Source organism: Oncorhynchus keta, chromosome 32, assembly GCF_023373465.1.
Source record: "Oncorhynchus keta strain PuntledgeMale-10-30-2019 chromosome 32, Oket_V2, whole genome shotgun sequence".
NCBI classification, from domain to species: domain Eukaryota; kingdom Metazoa; phylum Chordata; class Actinopteri; order Salmoniformes; family Salmonidae; genus Oncorhynchus; species Oncorhynchus keta.
In genome coordinates, this window is record NC_068452.1 from 5,342,196 (window position 1) to 5,365,280 (window position 23,085).

The 23,085-nt window shown below is 45.0% G+C and overlaps 1 protein-coding gene and 1 pseudogene across 2 annotated transcripts; both read left to right on the forward strand.

Annotated features, from left to right (window-relative positions):
- The first annotated feature begins 30 nt into the window (after positions 1 to 30).
- LOC118364894 (WAS/WASL-interacting protein family member 2-like) lies at positions 31 to 13,446 on the forward strand (annotated as a pseudogene).
- Positions 13,447 to 13,914: 468 nt separating this feature from the next.
- cdc6 (cell division cycle 6 homolog (S. cerevisiae)) lies at positions 13,915 to 18,563 on the forward strand. Of its 2 annotated transcripts, none has more exons than XM_035746694.1 (9): positions 13,915 to 14,053; positions 14,775 to 15,072; positions 15,299 to 15,553; positions 15,743 to 15,942; positions 16,222 to 16,376; positions 16,577 to 16,683; positions 16,961 to 17,201; positions 17,467 to 17,689; positions 18,048 to 18,563. In XM_035746694.1, exons 2-9 carry the CDS (start codon positions 14,817 to 14,819, stop codon positions 18,276 to 18,278), a joined length of 1,668 nt encoding a protein of 555 aa, XP_035602587.1. In that variant the 5' UTR covers positions 13,915 to 14,053; positions 14,775 to 14,816; the 3' UTR covers positions 18,279 to 18,563. The 2 variants fall into 2 exon arrangements, with proteins under 2 accessions (XP_035602587.1, XP_035602586.1); XM_035746693.2 differs by lacking the exon at positions 13,915 to 14,053 and adding an exon at positions 14,225 to 14,604.
- The last annotated feature ends 4,522 nt before the right edge of the window (positions 18,564 to 23,085 follow it).

Genomic DNA, 23,085 nt, shown 5'->3' on the forward strand with positions numbered 1-23,085 from the left:
TGATAAACTCGTCGGCGGTGATCCTGTTACCTGCCTGCCTCCATTTTGTGTTGGACGGCCCAGTTCCGGGTTTCCGAGAAGCGACAGAAACAGTTGTTAAGCGAGAGTCTCGCTTTACTTGCTGGTCAAGGGGAGAGCAGAATAAAAAGTATATGGAAATAGGATATAAACTGGAGTTACGCGTACCTCGAATTAGCTTTTGCACCGACATAACTTGTTTACAGCCATAGTTAAGACGCCAGCAAAATTTCACTTGACAGCTGTCGCGAGTAAACAGTAACTTAGCTAGCAAGCTAACTTTGGGTATTGGATTTAGTTGATTTCGCTAGCAAGCTAATTTAGCTGCTAGTGTCCCCCAGTTTTTATTAGATTTTCTTCGCAAGTAACCAAGAGAGCCACCTACTGCCTGGGATTGTGTTAACTAGCAAACTTGCCACAACTGCAGTTTCCATTCATGTTGTTTTTGAAGACGAGACACACAATCCTTCGAGACAGGGTAAGTCACTGCCAATCCACCCAGCTAGTTAGATCAACATGTTATCCAGATAATAACTAGTTGACTCACCTGATATACATTTTTACCTATATTGCTACATTAATTCAAATAATGTCCAGCTAGGTAGTTCAACTTTTAGGCCAAGAGGAAGGAATTGCATTTTAATTTATTTTATAACTTACATGTTTTTGGGCTCGCTCACCTGGCACCTATTGTAGATTGACAGAGCGTGCGTAGACATTGGCTAGCGACCCGAGACCATTTCTGATTTGGAATGTTACCTTGTCAAATCTGTGTTTATGTTTTCTGCATATCAGAAAGTGAAATTCAAGTGACACTTCTGACTCGGGCCTGCTCGTTTTAGGGTTGCTAGTTTGTGTTTAATATGACGTTAGGCCCAAAATAGTTACTGACATCGGCACTTTTTTTTAACAACTAGTTTATTTCCCCGTCCACAAAACCATCAAACTAACTCAATTGGTCACATATCAGGTTAGAGAAGGAGCTGAACACCTCCCCTACAAGAATGCCAGAATCCTTTGTCTGAGGTTTTAACATTGTAGTCCATTGGCAATTCTCCAAGTAGGCGCATGTACAGGTGGTAACTACCAAAATAATGAAAACACTACAGTAAATCAGGAATGCAAAGTATATTGAAAGCAGGTGCTTCCATACAGGTGTGGTTCCTGAGTTAGTTAAGCAATTAACGTCCCATCATGCTTAGTGATGTACAAAAATGCTGGGCAGGCCATTATTTTGTTGACCATGGCTATGGATGGTCGACAAAGGATGACCATGCCCCGTGTGGAAGCAGGAGTGGTCACTGAATGGTGTGATGAGCATGAAAATGATGTTAACCATATGCCATGCCTGCCTCAGTCGTCAGATCTCAACAGGATTGAACATTTATGGGAGATTCTAGAGACATTTTGATTGACATAAATGGTTGGCGCCGGTAGTGCAAAAAAACAATAACATCAAATCTTCTCAATGGATGAAATATGAAGTGGCGGGCTGTGCTGTCCACTCTCGGTTTCTCTCACTCGAGGTAGCAACTTACAATGGCTGCTGCATTTCTGTTCCTTATCGCCTCACTGGCAAGCTCACCCGATGACATTCCATTTGTTTTCCTCTTCTGTGAAAACCTGTTCAAACACTCTTAACAGGTAGCTTGTGGAATGGAGTTTAGGGTGAGTGAAGGAGGGTGGGGTTTGCTGCCTAGCTGAACGTGCTGTATGTCTGTATCCACAATGAGCTCAGCCCAGCCAACCAACTGGTTTTGGGAGCTCTACTGAGCTGAATCATTCTAGAGTGAGTATATGCATGTAGAATTAGAGAATAGTTGTTTTTAGTGTGGTCCATGCCACCATTGTAGTCAACAGCTACAAATAGAGGTGAATTTGTAATGGTCTTTGAACAGATGTTCCAATGATATCTTGACTCACCTGAATTCAATACAGTCCACCAATGTCAAACATGACAAGGATGTACAATTTTACTCTGACCCCAGTTTAGTTCATTTTTTGACCTTGTTGTGTGTATTTTACTGAGCCAGAGTCTCTCCTCTGTCTTGTTTCGCAGGAGTTTGAGAGTGTACCCAGAGCTGAGACGGTGAACAAACCTCCTCCCCAAGGTGCCCACAGAGGGACAGGATGCCCGTTCCTCCTCCTCCCCCTCCTCCTCCAGGTCCCCCTCCTCCCCCCACCTTCAACCAGGTCAGTCCAGCTCCTAAACTGATGTTCAAAACATGACAAAACTCACAAGTCCTCTGAAGGGTTTCTAGAGATTCATAACTGCATGATAAAATAACTCAAGTCACTCATTATTTGCTGTTGTGTTGTAAATAAGGATGATTCGACACCAGCTGGTGTTAGATACTATGCCAAATATGTTATTATGCCCACATTTCCCAAAGTATGATTTCTAGGGTTGCTATGCCATGTTTATAAAGGATGCAGTTTTTACATTTTAAACAAATCCAAACACAAACCAAAAAATGTCTTGACCAAACACACACCCATGCATGCACCATGTGGATTACTATCAACTTGCACCATAATGCTGCATTGCCATCTATTGTATCTGTTGCTATAACGGCGGTACCTTATGCAGTTCATGTTAGTATCTTTGGCATGGTCAACCTAACTAACATGGTGGTTTGCTCATATCCTTTCCTCAGGCGAACACTACAGCACCTAAGTTGAATCGGGATGAGGCGAAGGGGAGAGGAGCGTTGCTCTCTGATATCTCCAAAGGAGCCAGGCTGAAGAAGGTTGGAGTGGTCCATGACAGAAGTGCACCTGTTATAGAGAGTACGTAGCATAGGAAACCTATAGGGGATAGAAACTAACTTTTGCACTCTCCTCATTTCCTGCTGAGACACACACACACACACACAGACTATACATGTACGTGTATGCATACATACAGTACCAGTAAAAAGTTTGGACACACCTACTCATTCCAGGGTTTTTTATTTTTACTATTTTCTACATTGTATAATAATAGTGAAGACATCAAAACTAAAAAATAAATGTATTTCAAAGTAGCCACTGTTTGCCTTGACAGCTTTGTGCTCTCTTGGCATTCTCTCAACCAGCTGAGGTAGTCACCTGGAATGCATTTCAATTAACAGGTGTGCCTTTGCAAAAGTGAAATTTCTTTCCTTAATATTTTTGTGCCAATCAGTTGTGTTGTGACAAGGTAGGGATGGTATACAGAAGATATCCATCCCTATTTGGTAAAAGCCCAAGTCCATATAATGGAAAAAACAGCTCAAATTAGCAAAGACAGTCCATTACTTTAAGACATGAAGGTTAGTCAATCCGGAAAATGTCAAGAACTTTGAAAGTTTATTCAAGTGCAGTCGCAAAAACCATCAAGTGCTATGATGAAACTGGCTCTCATGAGGACTGCCACAGGAAAGAAAGACCCAGAGGATAAGTTCATTAGAGTTACCAGCCTCAGAAATTACAGCCCAAGTAAATGCTTCACAGAGTTCAAGCAACAGACACATCTCAACATCAACTGTTCAGAGGAGACTGTGTGAATCAGGTCTTCATGGTCGATTTGCTGCACAGAAACCACTACTAAAGGACACCAATAATAAGAGGAGACTTGCTCGGACCAAAAAACACAAGCAATGGACATTAGGCCGGTGGAAATGTTTCCTTTGCTCTGAGTCCAAATGTGAGATTTTTAGTTCCAACCGTCGTGTCTTTGTGAGATACATAGTAGGTGAATGGATGAGGACAATGACCCAACACACCTTCAGGCTGTGTACGGGCTATTTGACCAAGAAGGGGAGTGATGGAGTGCTACATCAGATGACCTGGCCTCCACAATCACTCGACCTCAACCCAATTGAGATGGTTTGGGATGAGTTGAATTGCAGAGTGAAGGAAAGCTGCCATCAAGTGCTCCGCATGTGTGGGAACTCATTCAAGACTGTTAGAAAAGCATTCCAGGTGAATCTGGTTGAGAGAATGCCTTGACAGCTTTGCACACTATTGGCAAAGGCTGGCTACTTTGAGGTATCTCAAATATAAAATACTTTTTAAAATTTTTTTTTTATAAAACACTTTTTTGGTTACTTCATGATTTCATAGTTTTGATGTCTTCACTATTATTCTACAATGTAGAACATTTAAAAAAACAAAGAAAAACCCTTGAATGAGTAGTTGTCCAAACTTTTTTGACTGGTACTATACATGCACAATTCTTTGCCACAAATGGCTTTCAACAATGTTAATGCAAGCATTATCAGCACAACAGTGTAACAAGGACATTCGTACCTCTGCTTTCCCCAGAACCAAAGGAAAGTGGTGGAGGTGGTAGAGGAGGTGGAGGAGGGAGCAGTGGTGGGCCAGGGGGAGGCCTTTTCGCTGGGGGCATGCCAAAACTACGATCAGTTGGAGCTGGAGGTAAGCAGAACTCACTACATATGATTACAATGTAAATGGGGCCCTGTAAACTCAGCTTTATTTTTTGCCTGGTTCTGTTTAGTTTTTAAATGTGTTTCTCCAGGCCTCCCGAGTGGCACAGTGGTCTCAGGCACTGCATCGCAGTTGCTAACTGTGCCACTGGAGATCCTGGTTTGAGTCCAGGCTCTGTCGCAGCCGTCCGTGACCGGGAGACCCATGGGGCGGCAAACAATTGCCCCAGCGTCGTCTGCGTTAGGGGAGGGTTTGGCCGGCAGGGATGTCCTTGTCCCATCGCGCTCTAGCAACTCCGGTGGCGGGCCGGGCTCAATACACGCTGACATGGTCGCCAGGTGCATGGTGTTTCCTCCGAGACATCGGTGTGACTGGCTTCCGGGTTAAGCGGGCATTGTGTCAAGAAGCGGTGCGGCTTGGTTAGGTCGTGTTTCGGAGGGCGCTTGGCTCTCGACCTTCGCCTCTCCCGAATCCGTATGGGAGCGATCATTTACATTACATTTAAGTCATTTAGCAGACGCTCTTATCCAGAGCGACTTACAAATTGGTGCATTCACCTTATGACATCCAGTGGAACAGCCACTTTACAATAGTACATCTAAATCTTTTAAGGGGGGTGAGAAGGATTACTTCATCCTATCCTAGGTATTCCTTAAAGAGGTGGGGTTTCAGGTGTCTCCGGAAGGTGGTGATTGACTCCGCTGTCCTGGCGTCGTGAGGGAGTTTGTTCCACCATTGGGGGCCAGAGCAGCGAACAGTTTTGACTGGGCTGAGCGGGAACTGTACTTCCTCAGTGGTAGGGAGGCGAGCAGGCCAGAGGTGGATGAACGCAGTGCCCTTGTTTGGGTGTAGGGCCTGATCAGAGCCTGGAGGTACTGAGGTGCCGTTCCCCTCACAGCTCCGTAGGCAAGCACCATGGTCTTGTAGCGGATGCGAGCTTCAACTGGAAGCCAGTGGAGAGAGCGGAGGAGCGGGGTGACGTGAGAGAACTTGGGAAGGTTGAACACCAGACGGGCTGCGGCGTTCTGATGAGTTCTAGGGGTTTAATGGCACAGGCAGGGAGCCCAGCCAACAGCGAGTTGCAGTAATCCAGACGGGAGATGACAAGTGCCTGGATTAGGACCTGCGCCGCTTCCTGTGTGAGGCAGGGTCGTACTCTGCGGATGTTGTAGAGCATGAACCTACAGGAACGGGCCACCGCCTTGATGTTAGTTGAGAACGACAGGGTGTTGTCCAGGATCACGCCAAGGTTCTTAGCGCTCTGGGAGGAGGACACAATAGAGTTGTCAACTGTGATGGCGAGATCATGGAACGGGCAGTCCTTCCCCGGGAGGAAGAGCAGCTCCGTCTTGCCGAGGTTCAGCTTGAGGTGGTGATTGTGTGTCAGTCTGCATAGCAATGATAGCAGAGACCATGTGAGGTTATGACAGAGCCAAGTGACTTGGTGTATAGCGAGAATAGGAGAGGGCCTAGAACAGAGCCTTGGGGACACCAGTGGTGAGAGCGCGTGGTGAGGAGACAGATTCTCGCCACGCCACCTGGTAGGAGCGACCTGTCAGGTAGGACGCAATCCAAGCGTGGGCCGCGCCGGAGATGCCCAACTCGGAGAGGGTGGAGAGGAGGATCTGATGGTTCACAGTATCGAAGGCAGCCGATAGGTCTAGAAGGATGAGAGCAGAGGAGAGAGAGTTAGCTTTAGCAGTGCGGAGCGCCTCCGTGATACAGAGAAGAGCAGTCTCAGTTGAATGACTAGTCTTGAAACCTGACTGATTTGGATCAAGAAGGTCATTCTGAGAGAGATAGCGGGAGAGCCAAGGACGGCACGTTCAAGAGTTTTGGAGAGAAAAGAAAGAAGGGATACTGGTCTGTTAAAGTGTCTAGTGATACATGTATTACATAAAGATGCAGTAGATGATATAGAGTACAGTATATACGTATACATATGAGATGAATAATGTAGGGTATGTAAACATTATATTAGGTAGCGTTGTTTAAAGTGGCTGGTGATATATTTCAGAAAGTTTCATGAAAATACAAATCACTGGTGCATTTTTTTTCCCAGGTCTTATGATGAACTTAATTTATGACTAAGTTCAATACATTTTTGAATATTGTTTAACTCCATTTTGTCTGGATTCCGTGTTCTCTACAACATGGATTTCATTGGGAACTATATAAATATGCTACTATAAATATACTGCAGAAACAGACTGGCACCCAGGCTACTGGATGTTCTACATTTGCCATGAAGCTTGATGCGTGTGGGTGAAAGTATATGAATGGTTGTATTTATGCATAGTGTTCTAAAATGTGTGTTTCTATGCTTTCCTTCCAGACGCCTCAGTGGGCAGATCTGCCCTGCGTCCCCCAGGCTCCAGACCTGCAGCCCCCCGGTCCACCCCAGGCCGATCGACCTCCCCCTCCCCAGGAGACAAACCCTCCCCAGGAGACAAACCCTCCCCAAGAGACAAACCCTCCCCCCCGGAGCCCCAGCGTTCCCACCGCCCCTCTCTCCCCGACATCTCCCGCCCCCAACCAGTGCCAGCTCATCCCACTCCTCCACTGGGGGCATGAAGCACAGTACTTCAGGCTCAGCTCCGCCCCCTCCTCCAGGCATGAAACACAGCACATCAGCCCCACCTGCTCCACCTTCTTCGACAGGGGGCTTGAAGCCCAGCACATCCGCCCCAGCTCCTCCCCCGCCGTTTAACCGAGGTGGTTACCGCAGCAATGCCCCGTCAACCCCGCAACAAAAGGCCCCAGTAGGCCCCAACAACAGCCGGGAGAAGCCCCTCCCCCCGCCGCCGCAAAGAGGCCCGGCTCCGCCCAGCTCTGGTCCCCCTCCTTCATCGAGACCGCCTCCTTCCTCCACGCGGCCACCCACTGGGGGGTCCTCGGCGCCCCCTCCGCCCCCGCCTTACAGGCAACCCTCTGGGGGCACCTCCAACGGCCCCATGGGGCACCCTGTTGGAGATGGGGCTCCGAAACTTCCCCAGAGGCACAACTCACTGCACAAGAAGAACTCCTCAGGCGGCATCTACGGCGGACGCAATCATGCACCTCCTCCACCCCCCTCGCCATCTGCAGGACCTCCAGGGGTTGGCAGACCACCCCCACCTGCTAGGGAGCCCCCCAGCAAGAGATCAGGTACTAGAACACAGCTCAATGTTTGTATTGGGGAGCCATTAGTCTTATCAAGGGACTGCTGTCACAAAGGGTAATGACCTTTTCCAAACCAATCCTTTCTTCCACACACAAGTTCATGGTCTGAAAGGAAAGGATGGGTAGTAGTCATAGTCTTAGACATGTCAACATTGTATATGTCCCATTATGGTGTCAGAGCATGGGCAGTGCCATTGAGTCAATTTTCTTCTACTACTTCTATGAGTTGGCAAACAAACTGAAAGGGGGCATACTGCTACCTTTAGTGTGTTGTTGGAACGGGTATGAAGCCAAGGTTGCTGATTTACTGCCACCTGCAGTTATGGAACGTTTGCTCACAAGTATGCAGTGCATTCGGAAACTATTCAGACCCCTTAACTTTATCCACATTTTGTTATGTTACAGCCTTATTCTAAAATGGAATTGAATTGTTTTTTCCCCCCCTCGTCAATCTACACACAATATCCCATAATGACAAAGCAAAAACGGGTTTTCAGAAATGTTTGAAAATTCATAAATTTAAATATCAAATTTACATAAGTATTCAGACCCTTTACTCCGTACTTTGTTGAAGCACCTTTGGCAGCGATTACAAATTATTCAGACCCCTTAACTTTTTTCCACTGTTACATTACAGCCTTGTTCTAAAATTGATTCAATTACAATCTACACGCAAATGTATTAATAATAAAAAACAGAAATACCTTATTTAAATAAGTATTCAGACTATTTGCTATGAGACTTGAAATTGCACTCCGGTGCATCCTGTTTCCATTGATCATCATTGAGATGTTTCTACAACTTGATTGGAGTCCAAATTTGGTGAATTCAATTGATTGGACATGATTTGGAAAGGCACACACACCTGTCTATATAAGGTCCCACAGTTGACAGTGCATGTCAATGCAAAAACCAAGCCATGAGGAATAGGAATTCAAAGGAATAGTCCGCAGAGCTCAGAGACAGGATTGTGTCAAGGCACAGATCTGGAGGATACCAAAAAAACATGCGCAGTATTGATGGTCCCCAAGAACACAGTGGCCTCCATCATTCTTAAATGTAAGAAGTTTGGATCCACCAAGAATCTTCCTAGAGCTGGCAGCCCAGCCAAACTGAGCAATCGGGGGAGAAATGCCTTGGTCAGGGAAGTGACCAAGAACACAACGATCACTCTGTCAGAGTGATCTCTGTGGAGATGGGAGAACCTTCCAGAAGGACAACCATCTCTGCAGCACTACACCTATCAGGCCTCTGCAGCACTACACCTATCAGGCCTCTGCAGCACTACACCTATCAGGCCTCTGCAGCACTACACCTATCAGGCCTCTGCAGCACTACACCTATCAGGCCTCTGCAGCACTACACCTATCAGGCCTCTGCAGCACTACACCTATCAGGCCTCTGCAGCACTACACCTATCAGGCCTCTGCAGCACTACACCTATCAGGCCTCTGCAGCACTACACCTATCAGGCCTTTATAGTAGAGTGGCTAGACTGATGCCACTTCTCAGTAAAAGGCACATGACAGCCCACTTGGAGTTTGCCAGAAGGCACTGAAAGACTGACCATGAGAAACAAGATTATCTGGTCTGATGATTCTTGGCTTGAGTGCCAAGCGTCACGTCTGGAGGAAACGTGGCACCATCCCTACAATGAAGCATGGTGGTGGCAGCATCATGCTGTGGGGATGTTTTCTGTGGCAGGGACTGGGAGACTAGTCAGAATCAAGGGAAAGATGAACGGAGCAAAGTACAGAGAGATCCTTGATGAAAACCTGCTCCAGAGCGCTCAGTACCTCAGACAGGACAACTAACCTAAGCACACAGCCAAGACAATGTAGGAGTGGCTTCGGAGCAAGTCTTTCAATGTCCTTGAGTGGCCCAGCCAGAGGCCAGACTTGAACCCGATCGAACATCTCTGGAGACCTGAAAATAGCTTGAGAGGATCTGCAGAGAAGAATGGAAGAAACTCCCCAAATACAGGTGCATCATTCCCAGTCTCGAGACTGTAATTCGCTGCCAAAGGTGTTTCAACAAAGTACTGAGTAAAGGTTCTGAATATATATTTTAATGTGATATTATATATATTTTTTTACAAATTTGCAAAAATGTCTAAACCTGTTTTTGCTTTGTTGTTAGGGGGTATTGTGTGTAGATTGATGAGGGGTGGGGGGACCATTTTTAATACATTTTAGATTAAGGCTGTAACGTAACAAATGTGGAGAAAGTCAAGGGGTCTAAATACTTTTGAATGCGCTATACCACTTCCGTTTACTGTAGAGTACAGTACATACATTTTTCAGAAAACTACATGTTGGAAGGGATATTTTTGCTCCTTAATTGCTGCTATGTGATTATTTTAATCGGGCATCATCATGGTCTTACTATTGCGTGTGTTTGTTTGCTACCGATGCAGCCCCTTCTGCACCCAATCCTGGGTCACGAAACGGGGGTGGTGGGCAAGCCCCTCTTCCCCCGCCCCCCTACCGGATCCACAGTGCTGTCACTCCCAACACCACCTCCTCGGAGCCACCCCACCACACCCGGGGGCCCAGGCCCCCTCCACCCCCTTCATCTACCTCCCGCACCGGACCCCCGCCGCCTCCCCGCCCATCCGTAACGGACACTCCTCTTCTTCCAAGTCCAATATAGGTGAGTCAAGACAGGCTCATTTCCTCCCATCTCCCAGTCCTGGTCGTCAATGTCCCCTGTACATTCTGGTTTTCATGCAAGTCCAGTTTTTGAGCAACTGTCACTTTGTTTGATTAATATGATGTAATTGCTGGCTTTTCATCGCTTTAGAATCTATCTTGAGTTGAGTATTGGCCTCAACAGCCCTGAACACGGTCTACTTTGGAACACTATGGCCATTTGTTAGTTCTCAAACCAACAGACATGTTGGAGACACTAGTAGCTTAGTTGTTGTTGGTAGTAGATTGTCAGGTATTATAGCCCCATATTCAAATGCCAGCTCAGTAATGCAAATGTTCCTCTTGTATTGTGACCAACCCAGAGCATTCATAGAGTTCATAGATTGCAGTCAAATTAAAGTTTCCAGGAGAACTGACCATTGTGCATGGCATTTATTCATGGAAATTGAAATTACTAGAGCAAGCTCGAAGTCAAAAATGCATGACTTCTAATGAGTTTATATGCTGGACCAATGTTACTGTACTTTATTCATTCTAATACTGTACTAAGGTCTTAGACTTCATTTTTTGCTAGTTTAGTGTTATCCTGATTTACAATGTTGTGTTGACCCTTTACCTTTCTGAACCCTCAGAGGATTTTGAGTCCAAGTTTGACTTCCACCCAGTGGAGGACTTCCCACCCCCTGAGGAATATAGGAATTTCACCAAGATCTACCCCAGCAAAAGCAATAAACCTGGACCAGGTACAGGCTTAGGCTTAATTCATTCTCCACACCACTGTTTTTGGAGTTAAGAACTGACCTGATGTACCCTTTTTGTTTCCTCTACGCCCTGTAGGCATGTTCCGGGGAGTACCTCCAGCGCCACCAGTGGCAAGGTGAACTATGGAATTCAGGACCAAAGGACTTTAATAAGTCACTCGGTCTAATCAGAGGACGTTCAGGGGAGTGGCACGACACTTGAAACACACACAGGCCTAAACATAGACACTTTATATGACTAGCAGGAAACAAGTCAACCCCCAAACACTATAGAAAGTTCACTAGTCTTGTTCGACGCTACTTTTTTTTTTACAAAACCCTACACTACCAGTCGCTCTCTTTTCCACAAACACTTCAGACACTTCTGTTTCAGCATGATCGAACAAAACCACTGAGGTGCTGAGGAACTGACCTGTTTGACTGTGCTGTGGTCACAAGCACAGGGGGGGGGGGGCGTTGATTATACTTTATAGCAGCAGGACCAACTAAGAATTCTGCATTCCATCTTTTGAAATGTGTGCATAATCCACGATGATAATGATGATGATGATGATGATTTCCTGCGATATATGAATGAATGTTTTTGTAAATGTTCTATCGTTAACCGCAGTAACTGTGTCGTCAGTAGGACAATATAGGGGACACACCAACATCTGCAAAAATGCGTTGTGTCAATTGGTATCTATAGTATGTGGTGTGTTTTCTATAGTTTTTTTTTTTTAAATGCCGTGCTTCCAGTGCCCTGAGGAGAAGGTGTGGAATAGAATTCTCTCCTACCTTGATGTGCCAATAGTTGGGTGGAGTAGAATGAGGGGCCTCTCACACTTAGGGAAGCTGTTGTTTTCGTCACACAGAAATGGCTTAGTTTTTTTGGTATGAAACAGGGACAGGAGATATTACTTGAATGCTTGTCATGTTATGAGAGGGCGAGTCTTGCTGACAGTGCGTGACACAGTGTAAAGACTGAGGGGCATTCCCAATTAGATCATTTTTTGTTCTTCCTCATGGCATTGCTCTGTGGCAGCATAACAGCTTAACCGTGGCCCCTGTGAATACCATGTTTTTACACTAGAGGAGAACAGAAAGTGCTGCTCTGATCGGTTGCAGTCTAGATTTATCTGAAACAAAAAAATAAATGCATCCTCGTTTTGTCAACACTACGACATTTTTCAGGGATCCATAATGCCGCTCCTCTTTAATGATCATTAGCTGCCAAAGCTCCTTTACTTTATTGATCAAGGAAGGCATTTGAGAGTAGTGTATGAAATTCTACTTTCACTTTATTCAATGCTGTTCCTGTTTCTTGCCACAAGGGGGCGATCATGGCTAAATTATTACCCTCATTCCTTTCTTTGGACCAAGGGTAGCTTTGCAGGGCTGTCAGTCATTCAACCCTGTCTTTCTGAAGTTCCTTCAAAGAACAAAAAAAATGTAATCTATTTTTTTGAAACTAGAATATTTGATTTTACTGCTGGTGGCCCTTTGGAATGGACTGTATCCTGGCCAGAGGGAAACCATAATGCTTGAGTTTTTAATGCATTCATTCCTATGCAAGGAACAATTTTGTTTGTATTCTCACTTCTCATTGGTAGCAACTAACCAAAAAGGAAACTCCTAAGTGCCAGAAGAAGGTTGTAGGGTGAAGATGCTCCTAGGTGCTGATTTGGGGTCAGTTTTGTATTTTCCCTATTCATGTTTTAAGGTTAGGATTGAGGAAGGGAATCTTATCCTAGATCTGTACCTAGGGGAAACATCACCTGGAGCACCAGGGAACTATTTGGGCAGAGTAGGCCCCAGAAATGTCATCATGGTGGATTTATATATGTATATTTTTTGACTTAGGAGCTTCTTAATGCGTGATACCTAAACTGTCATTACATTGTAGCTTTGTGTTTTCTGTTATGATTCCACTACCGTGAAAGAGAACTACATAGACCAGCTACATGACAATAGATTCATTTTCTCTTCTCCATTCCTTTTATGTCGTCCTCAGGCTGGTTGTTGCCTTACACATCTATTGTCATACTTATCGGTACCAGTGCGTTTGATAAAAATAAAAGTGAGTCTATTAAAAATGCAATAAATAATGTATATTTACATAAAATATGAGCAATATGGTAATTGTAGTTATTGATATATTTTAATGTTTGTAAAAAGCTTGTAATATAGGGAGGAAATTGATTAAAAAGTTTAACAACAGTCCAGTTGTGTGCTTTGTCTGACAGCCAGAGAGACGGGTCTCTTTGCAGCACTTCTCTGTATGTCTGACCGTGTGTGTAACTTGTGTGATTGATGGATATGTTTAGTCTCACACAGGTGGTGACTCATTGACTGTGATTCTCATGTTCTCACCCTGTTCATTCCTGCCATGGTCATTTCACTTGTTAATCAACCATGTTTTATCATTTGAAATAAATATATGCTTTTGGGGGGAAAAGGGATACGGGATTGTTTTGGTGTCCATTGTATTTGACTCTTTATCACCATCTCTATCCATCTTTTAAGCTTCTTGCAGATGTAATTTATTGTGGAAGTTAACAATAATGATTGAAATAGCTTACACAGAAACATAAAGAACCAATTTAGTTACTCATATCATTTAAAAAAATATATTTCGATACGTATGCCAGAGCACATATGCAGAAGTTTTAGTAATTCTCTCAAACTGCAACCAAGTTACTAAGGACACCAGAGTGAGTATATTGTGTTAAATGTTTACACCAGACAATGCTGAATTTCCCGGGAGATTTCCAGTCCGCCAAAATATATATTATTGAAACTCCCGCCACCGTGTACTTGTGTGACGTAAACACTGACGCTACCTAACATTCGAAGATGAACCAATGAGAGCCTGGGAAATAACAAAATGACACAAGAAGGACAAATCAGACCTTAGCTGCGGGAAGCCCAGCTGATTGGGGGAGGAGTTGTGGAGACATTTGGCGCAAGTTTTGCTTCTTAAGTCAGTCAGACAAGAGCGCGCCAGAGACCACACGAAATCCATCTAGAAGACTAGCCGAATATTACTTAATCAAGAACTGAAATAAGGTAACACTACCTTCAATACATGTTTAAAACGTGTGAACTTGTAGTATTCCGTTGGATTTGACGAGATAGTTTTATTTTTTTTTGTCAGAGTTGGGGGGGGAGATATTGCGAGCGAGTTTCCGTAGCATACTGGGGGGATTATTATCAGTCAAGTTTAACTAGCTAGTCAGATACAAAAAACAGTTTTGTCGAAAACAGCAATACATATATTTCCTATTTTCTTTGATTTGTGGTATTTTACGCCATTTCAGTTTTTTTAATCATATTTGTGCTGTTGGCGCCACAAATGAGGACACGTATAGTTGTCGCCATTGAGTCTGCAGATACAGTAGTTACTGAGAATTCACACCATTCTGATGGCCCCGGAAAATGGCAAGTTGTTTGTTGCATTGTCAGTATACAATCGAACATTCGGGCTAACCTTTTGTAATGTTGATTTACAACAGTGCAACAACGGCACAAAGATCGCATACTTTTCTAAATCGTGGGAGTCATGCTTAGCAGTTATAACAGTAACTTGCGTGGAAAATACCGGAACTACTTCGATCAGGGTAGGCCTGATAGCTGGGATGGATGGTATCATTTACTATTAAGCGGTTCTGTACCTCTTCTGTGTTCACTCATTTCAAATCACTCTTGAACATAAGATAATTGTTTTTCTTGCAGTCTATCTATTCATGGGTGTTGTCACAATGGCTGACCTTATCTCTTCCCCCTTCAGTCTTTTGAAACCGGGCTGGACGCTAAAGTGCTCACAGGGAAGATGCCCAGCACACGTTCCCAGACTCAGCCTATCCTCCAGTTCCCCAGACGCAAGTCCTCTGGGGTTGACTCAAAAAGCACCCCCTCCAAGAGCACATCCCAGCTGAAGGAGACCAAGTCCCTCTGCTCCGTGGGGGCTTCTAAACCGCAGTCCCTTCCAGAGAGGGCCCAGCTAACGCCCCTCTCACATGGGCCCGTGGCCCTCAAAGACATAACTTTGTGCCCAAGAATACCCCTCAGCCCTCGCAAACGCACAGGTATGAGATTGCTATTATACATAACTTTGATAGTGTTTCACTGTCTAAAACTTTAGGCAGTTTGTGATTTTTTTTTTTTAACATATTCTGTACAAGGTTTAAGCTGATAAACCACCGTGCTCAAAATCAAGTAATCATTTCAACTCTTGATGCAAACGTAAGGTGCTATCGAAAAGACAGATATGTTGTTTCTAACCTTACCATCTGTCTTCTGTGTGTTTCTCAGGAGATGAAAATGGCTGTAACCTCAGTGCCACCCTACTGGGCTCTCCTCCCAAACAGCCCTGCCTTAACCTGGCCTCCCCCCGCAAGCTGGGCTTTGATGAGAACTCCCCCCTTCTATCCCCGAGGAGACTAGTGACCCCCCTCTCCCCAACCTCCTGCCCCAGGGCCTCCCCCAGCAGACTGCATGAGACCCCCAGTGGGAGCCCATCATGTCCCCGATCAGAGAAGACCCCTGGGGTCCGCCTCTTTGCTGAAAGTAAGACATGTCTCTCACGCTCTCTTCTTTTCTCCTCCCTCTCTTCCCCGTATCTTTTTCTCAAGTGCAAATGAAGAGCGTTAAACTCCAAAGACAAATGTGTGCCTTTATTTGATTGGCTCATTATTCTAAATGTTCACGTCATAGACTTAAGGCAGAGTATTAACCCATCTTCCGGTCCCTCTCCAGAGTCTAAGTTCCACAGTGTGAAGCAGGCCCTTCACACTGCTGTCCCAGAGCGCCTGCTATCCCGGGAGGCCGAGAGGTCCTCCATCCGCTCCTTCCTGGAGGACAAGGCCCTGAAGGCCAGCCCGGCCAGCCTCTACATCTCTGGAGCCCCCGGCACCGGCAAGACTGCTTGCCTCAACTGTGTGTTGCAGGAGATGAAGGTTAGCGCCACTGTTTGTGCTTGCCTCCGCTTCGTTGATGATGGGCTAATTGTTAGCATTAGCCTAGCATTGGAGTTGTTGCCTTGACAGGATTCCAACATTCATTACCCTCATTTTGGTTCTTGAGTGGAACCCAATACTCTAAAATGACCTTACAGCTCTGCCATGAGGTGCAGAATCACTTAATTCTACCCTTTGTGTACAGCCCTGAACCCTGTGTAAATTGAACCTCATTGATTTCTCTTTACATGAATTTAACTATTTCCTCTCTTGATCCAGGATGAGCTGAAGGAGATTCAGACAGTGGTGTTGAACTGTATGGCTCTACGTAGCTCCCACGCCATCTTCCCCTTGCTGGCAGAGAAGCTGGGGGCCTCCGGGGGCCACACCGACACCAAGCTGCAGAAATTGCTGACCAGCACAGGGCCCACTGTGTGAGTATCTATAGCCCTGAACTAAAACTTAAATCACTTTTGCAAAGAGAAATAAAAGTTGCGTTTCGCTCTGAAGTTTTCTTCATCCATATATTCTGAATTTACACCCTAAAAAACAACAACATATATTTGAGAGAGGATTTACATTTTGCTGACTGATAAGTTTTCTCGCTTAACCTCCTTTCTCCTTCTCTCCCCAGTCTTCTAGTCCTGGATGAAATGGACCAGTTGGACAGCAAGGCCCAAGACGTTCTCTACACCATCTTTGAGTGGCCGTACCTGCCCAAGTCCCGCCTCTGTCTCATCGGTAAGAACCTCCCGAATATACAGTGTTAAACAATATACACTGTCTCTGGTATACACATTTCATTGGCCATTAACAATTTCTATGTTAATATCTTAAGAATTCATCTGAAGATTTCACCCTAAAACCCTCATACACATACACACACACACACACACACGTCTACCCATTTCTATATTTAAATTCCATCCAGTTAACTCTCTCATAGCCACTTCCTCATACGAGCTGTCCTTAGTCCTCCTGTATGCAGGCAGGTGTAATGACTGTCGTCCCATTCTAGGTATCGCCAACGCTCTGGACCTGACCGACAGGATCCTCCCCCGGCTGCAGGCCCTGCCTCGCTGTCGCCCCCAGCTGTTACACTTCCCTCCCTACAGCCGCCAGGAGCTCGCCGCCATCGTGCAGGACCGACTCGCACAGGTGTCCGGAGAGGGGTTACTGGACGCATCGGCCGTGCAGTTTTGTGCCAGGAAGGTGTCTGCTGTGTCGGGAGACGCACGCAAAGCTCTGGATATCTGCCGGTGAGGGAACGACTTGACTAAAAAATGTGTGTTTTACTATGGCTAGTTATAGGTGGTCTTGGAAAGTTGGTATGGGAAGGAAGATACCTCGTCAGTTTAACTGAATGCATTCAACTGAAATGTCTTCTGCGTTTAACCTGACCCCTCTGAATCGGAGAGGTGCGGAGGGCTGCCTTAATCGGCGTCTGGGGAACAGTGTGTTAACTGGTTGAGGTTTTGTTTGAGAACAAAGTAGTGGCATGACGCCGGTTCCTCTGTGTTACAGGAGAGCTGTAGAGCTTGTGGAATCTGACGACCGAAAGAAGGCCGCAGAAACGACAGCGTCTCGTGTGAGCGTGCCCCAGGTGGCCAGGGTGCTGTCAGAGGTGTACGGGGACCGCATGTCCTCCCCCGAGGGAGAAAGCTTCCCCCTCCAGCAGAAACTCCTGGTCTGCTGTCTGCTACTGCTCACCCGCAACGGCAAGAACAAAGAGATCCCACTGGGCAAGGTGAGAGATGGGCACTGCATTGGCGCGAACACGATACTACCACCCAAGTTTGTAAATTGAGAGCAAACATTTAGGTTTTTGTTGCTTTTAATCATTTTCTAATATACCTTGATATACACAGTGTACAAAACATTTTTAGAACATCTGCTCTTTCTTTCCATGACAGACTGAACGTGTTCCTAATGTTTTGTACACTCGGTGTGCATTTAACATAAGTCTAGGTAGCTATTCGGAATGAAAAGTGAAATACAGTCAATGTTTTCTCTTACACTGACCTGGTTACCACTGAAGGTCATTGGGTTGCTGAAGGTCAGTACCAATTCTTTCTCAAGTCTGACTCTTCTTCTCTACCCCTCAGCTCCACGAGGTGTACAGCCGCCTGTGTGCCAAGAGACAGGTGGGCGGCGTGGGCCAGGGCGAGTGCCTCTCCCTCTGCAGTCTGTTGGAGAGCCGGGGCATCTTTGCCCTGAAAAAAGCCAAGGAGGCTCGCCTCACCAAGGTTTCTCTGAAGATTGAGGAGAGGGACGTGGAGAATGCTCTGAAGGATCGCACCCTGCTGGGCAGCATCCTGACCTCTGGCCTACCATGACCTCTCACCCCAATGATATCAACTAACCCAGATTTATATTTGTGATTATTTTTTAACAATTTGTTTTGGGATTCCTTTTTTTTCTCCTTTCAGAACAATGGGAAATGCAGCAATTTGTTACATTTTTATTAACAGATGAGGAATATGGACTAAACATTTCAAATGGTCAGCCAAACTGACTAGCTGCTTTTAACTTGAGTTTAAAATGCTAATTTAATTTTTTTGGGGGGTGGAAAACCGTATGTACATTTATGTTGTAATAAATGAATGTACAAACTTTTTAAACAGTTGTTGCTCTTATTTTAATTCGGCAAGAGGCCTACAATTTTTGTTAAACATGGTGCATCGAAAAAGTCAGCAATAAAAAATAAATAAAAACGATGCTCTTGTAAACTGTAGGCATACCCATCAACATAATGAGGAAATCTAGCCTTAGTCCTTTTTCCTTAGTCAAAATAAATTAAAGGCCTGCCTGCTGCCAATGAGCTTTCCGTGAAATATGCAGTTCACAAAAACGGGTGCAATGACAACGCCCGTGGAAGTCCAAATATCTCAGCCAGCAAAGACACTGACAACCAAACAGCCGGAGGGAGGAAGCAAACAAGGTAAGTCGTTCGTTAACTCATTTAATACACCGTTTAATTGCAAGTGCACTTTCAATTGTTTACGCCGAGGAGTTGCAATTTGGAAACTGTTGCAATTTGGAAACTGTATCAACACACAGATCAAGTTGTCCATAGTGTGAGTATTTATTTACAGTTGAAGTCAGAAGTTTACATACACCTTAGCCAAATACATTTACTCAGTTTTTCATAATTCCTGACATTTTAATCCAAGTAAAAATTCCCTGTTTAAGGTCACTTAGGATCAGCTTGCAAGCTCCCCCTTTTTCCTCCAAACATAATGGTGGTCATTGTGGCCAAACAGTAATATTTTTGTTTCATCAGTCCAGAGGACATTTCTCCAAAAAGTATGATCTTTGTCCCCATAAGCAGTTGCAAACCGTAGTCTGGCTTTTTTATGGCCGTTTTGGAGCTGTGGCTTCTTTGCTGAGCGGCCTTTCAGGCTATATCGATATAGGACTTGTTTTACTGTGGATATAGATACTTTTGTACCTGTTTCCTCCATCTTCACAAGGTCCTTTGCTGTTCTGGGATTGATTTGCACTTTTCGCACCAGAGTTCTTTCATCTCTAGGAGACGGAACGAGTCTCCTTCCTGAGCAGTATGACGGCTGCGTGGTCCCATGGTGTTCATACTTGCGTACTATTGTTTGTACAGATAAATGTGGTACCCAAGGATGAGCCAGACTTGTGGTGGTCTACAATTATTTTTTTATTGAGGTCTTGGCTGATTTCTTTTGATTTTCACAAGGTAGGCCTTGAAATACATCCACAGGTACACCTCCAATTGACTCAAATGATGTCAATTAGCCTATCAGAAGCTTCTAAAGCCATGACATTGACTTGAATTTTCCAAGCTGTTTAAAGGCACAGTCAACTTAGTGTATGTAAACTTCTGACCCACTGGAATCGTAATACAGTGAATTATAACTGAAATAATCTGGAGTGGTTGAAAAACTCGTTTTAATGACTCCCAATCTAAGTGCATGTAAACTTCCGACCTCAACTGTATTTCCTCCTTTGTGGTCCTTGTGAATAGCATGCGGTTTTTGTAGTCAGTTACATAAGATGCCTACTATTGGAGGTGATGGTGTAAAAGGGTGTCTTATTTCTTCTTCTGGATTCACACTTCAGCATTGGTACCTCAAGGCAGCCAAAGCCTATAGCCTGCAAAATGCAATGTCCTGTAACAGATCCATGGTTATTGGTAGGTTTCTGTCCGAACCAAATGTAGCCTAAATGCCTTTGTTCATGACCATCGGGTCTGGATCGCGATACCTTTTACTCTATCCCACATGGCAGTCAAATGAAATGTAATGGTGAACGACATGGGTGTTCATAAAGCTGGTGAACATTGATGAAGCACCGGACTGCGGAAAGCTGTCACGCAAAAGTTGGTTGGCGGTTTCCTGTAACGTGTTCTACGCGGTTCGCGTGACACGGCGGAAATTCCATTTCAACATGGGTGAAAACCACCAACCGCCTGCTTGCCAACACTAAGAACAACTCAAATCTAATGCAGTGCAGCTTTTATTATTCTTAGCAGTTTTCATAAGCAATGCCATATGATGAACACCGCTGACTGTATTCGCTTGGATAGTTACACCGCTGATATTCCCATTTGAACGTGATTTATTATAGTAAACCAGGTGCTGAGCTGCCACAATGTTTTCCAAATGAAGTGGTGGGCCTGTAATTGTCTTCACAATTCTGTTCTCTGCACCGCATGAGCACACTGCCTCTAAAATGAGACTCTCTGGGGAGAGAGTGGAGGGGGGCAGTGCCCTTCCAGCTTCATTGTATGTATGGGACTGAGACAGGTATGCTGTTGGGAATCTATCACAAATGTTGATAATTGTAGAGCTCAGAAGTGATATTACATCATACGGCATAAGTAGCCTGGGTTCCAATCTGTCTGTGCCATCATGTCACTCCTTGGCATGCGAGGAATGTCTTGATGGCACAAACAGATTGGAACCCAGGCTAAGGCAGAAGATATTCTAGACCGAAGATCGGTCTCTTTGTGTTGAAGCCAAATCCAGCAGGAGAGACCAGTCTCACCTGTACCCAAGCTGTCTGTCCATGCGAACAGACATGTCTGTTGATCCTCCTTTCAACTTCCAAGACAGAAAAAATATCTACTGATCAACTGTTCTGCTCATTTGTTTCTAATCAATATTTTTGAAGCAAACAGTAAATCACCAACTTCCTGTAGTTTTATGAGTTACTACACGGAACATGCTTCTTTACAGGGCCCAGCATCAGAGACCATACACAGCTGTCTGTCCAATAACAGGGACCAGTCAATGGAACTTCAAGAACACTTCAGGAATGGGAACCCTGGGCATGCGTAAGAATTTATCACGGTTCCCTCTTTTATATCGTCTTTATGTCTCCACATTAAAGCATGAAGTCAGGACTCGCTTATGTTTGACTGTAGGTCTAAGTTGTCTGCTGACAGGATCTGACGGGAGACAATTCCCCTGGACTCAGCTGTGAGTCCTTTAAGAGGGACTGGTCAATGGCTCATCCTAAAACACAATTCAGGGAGGAAGGCATTTCTACTGATCAAAGGTGAGTGCTTTAGATCTTAGAGCTAGACAGACACTTGCTGTATTCCACCATGTGCCAGATGATCATCGATAAGGTAGCACTTGTGATGGGTGTTATGTCATGTGTGCAGAGATCAGAGTCAGACATTCCCCATGGCCGGTCCACGGCAGACGTGTCCTCCATATTCAAGGTGAGCTGGCTCATGTCTTACAGTTAAAAGTGAATGGATAGTTGTTTGATATCTTTGTGACCTTTAACCTCTGTAGTATTTAAACCAAGGCTCAAGGTCCAACCAGGAAATACAAATGATTAAATGTTCAGATAAATAATGTTCTTGACATATTAAGACCTATTCCAGTTGGTTGAAGACCAAGTCATCACATTTGTAAAGAGTGAATTAAAGAAGTTCAAGAAGGAGTCCAAAACACCCAGAATGCTCTGACAGTCAGGGGAAGGTGGTGGTGTACGGTGAAGATGAGAACCAGGAGAGCAGTGCCAGAGAGGGGGCTCTGAAGATCACATTGCACATCCTGAGGAACATGAAACCAGAACGAGCTCACTGAAACAGTGGAGAACAGTAAGATCTTTAATGTTCAATTTTAATATGCCCACAAAGTTGGATACAAAAATACGTAGTGAAAGTACTATGCCTTTATTAGTATGCTTCAAAGTACATTTGTCATCGTTTAGGTGAGCTTGTGGTGAGTCAACCTAAACTCAAATTCAACTTAAAAAAAGGAAGTTTGAATGTGTGTTTGAAGGAATGGCTACACAAGGAAACCCAACACTTCTCAATCAGATCTACACAGAGCTCTGCATTCAGAGGGTGGAAGTGGAGAGGTCAATAATGAACATGAGGTGAGACCGATTGAGACAGCATCCAGGAGATCAGCAACACAAAAGAGACACCGACCAAATGCAACGACATCTTTGAACCCTTACCTGAGCAAGACAAACCCATCAGAACTGTCCTGACCAAGGGAGTTGCTGGCATTGGCAGAACAGTCCCTGCGCAGAGGTTCATTCTGGACTGAAGGAAAAGCCATTCAAGATATCCAGATGATATTTTCACTTCCTTTTCGAGAGTGGAATTTGATGAAGGGGGGGGGGACACTTGACCTTCTCAAGCACTTTTTAAAAATGGAAATAAGAGTCCGCACTCTCAGACTTCAACAAGTACAAAGTACTGTTTGTCTTTGATGGTCTGGATGAGTGTCGACTTCCAGAACAACGAGATCTGGTGTGATGTTACAAAGTCGACCTCAGTGGGCGTGCGGCTGACAAACCTCATCCGGGGGAATCTGCTTCCCTCTGCTCACATCTGGATAACCTCCCGGCCAGCAGCTGCTAGTCGCGTGTTGACCAGGTGACAGAGATGAGGCTTCAATGACCCACAGACGGATTTACTCCAGGAAGAAAAATCAGTGACAAGAGCCTAGCCAGCAAAATCATTACACGCCTGAAGTCTTCAGGAAGCCTCTCCATCATGTGCCACATACCAGTCTTCAGTTGCATTTCAGCTACAGTTCTGGAGGCTGTTGCGTGAAACAGAGTCCAGAGATGCTGAAGGCCCTGACTCAAATGTATTCACACTTCCTGAACTGTAACATATGGCAAAAAAAAAACGACAGA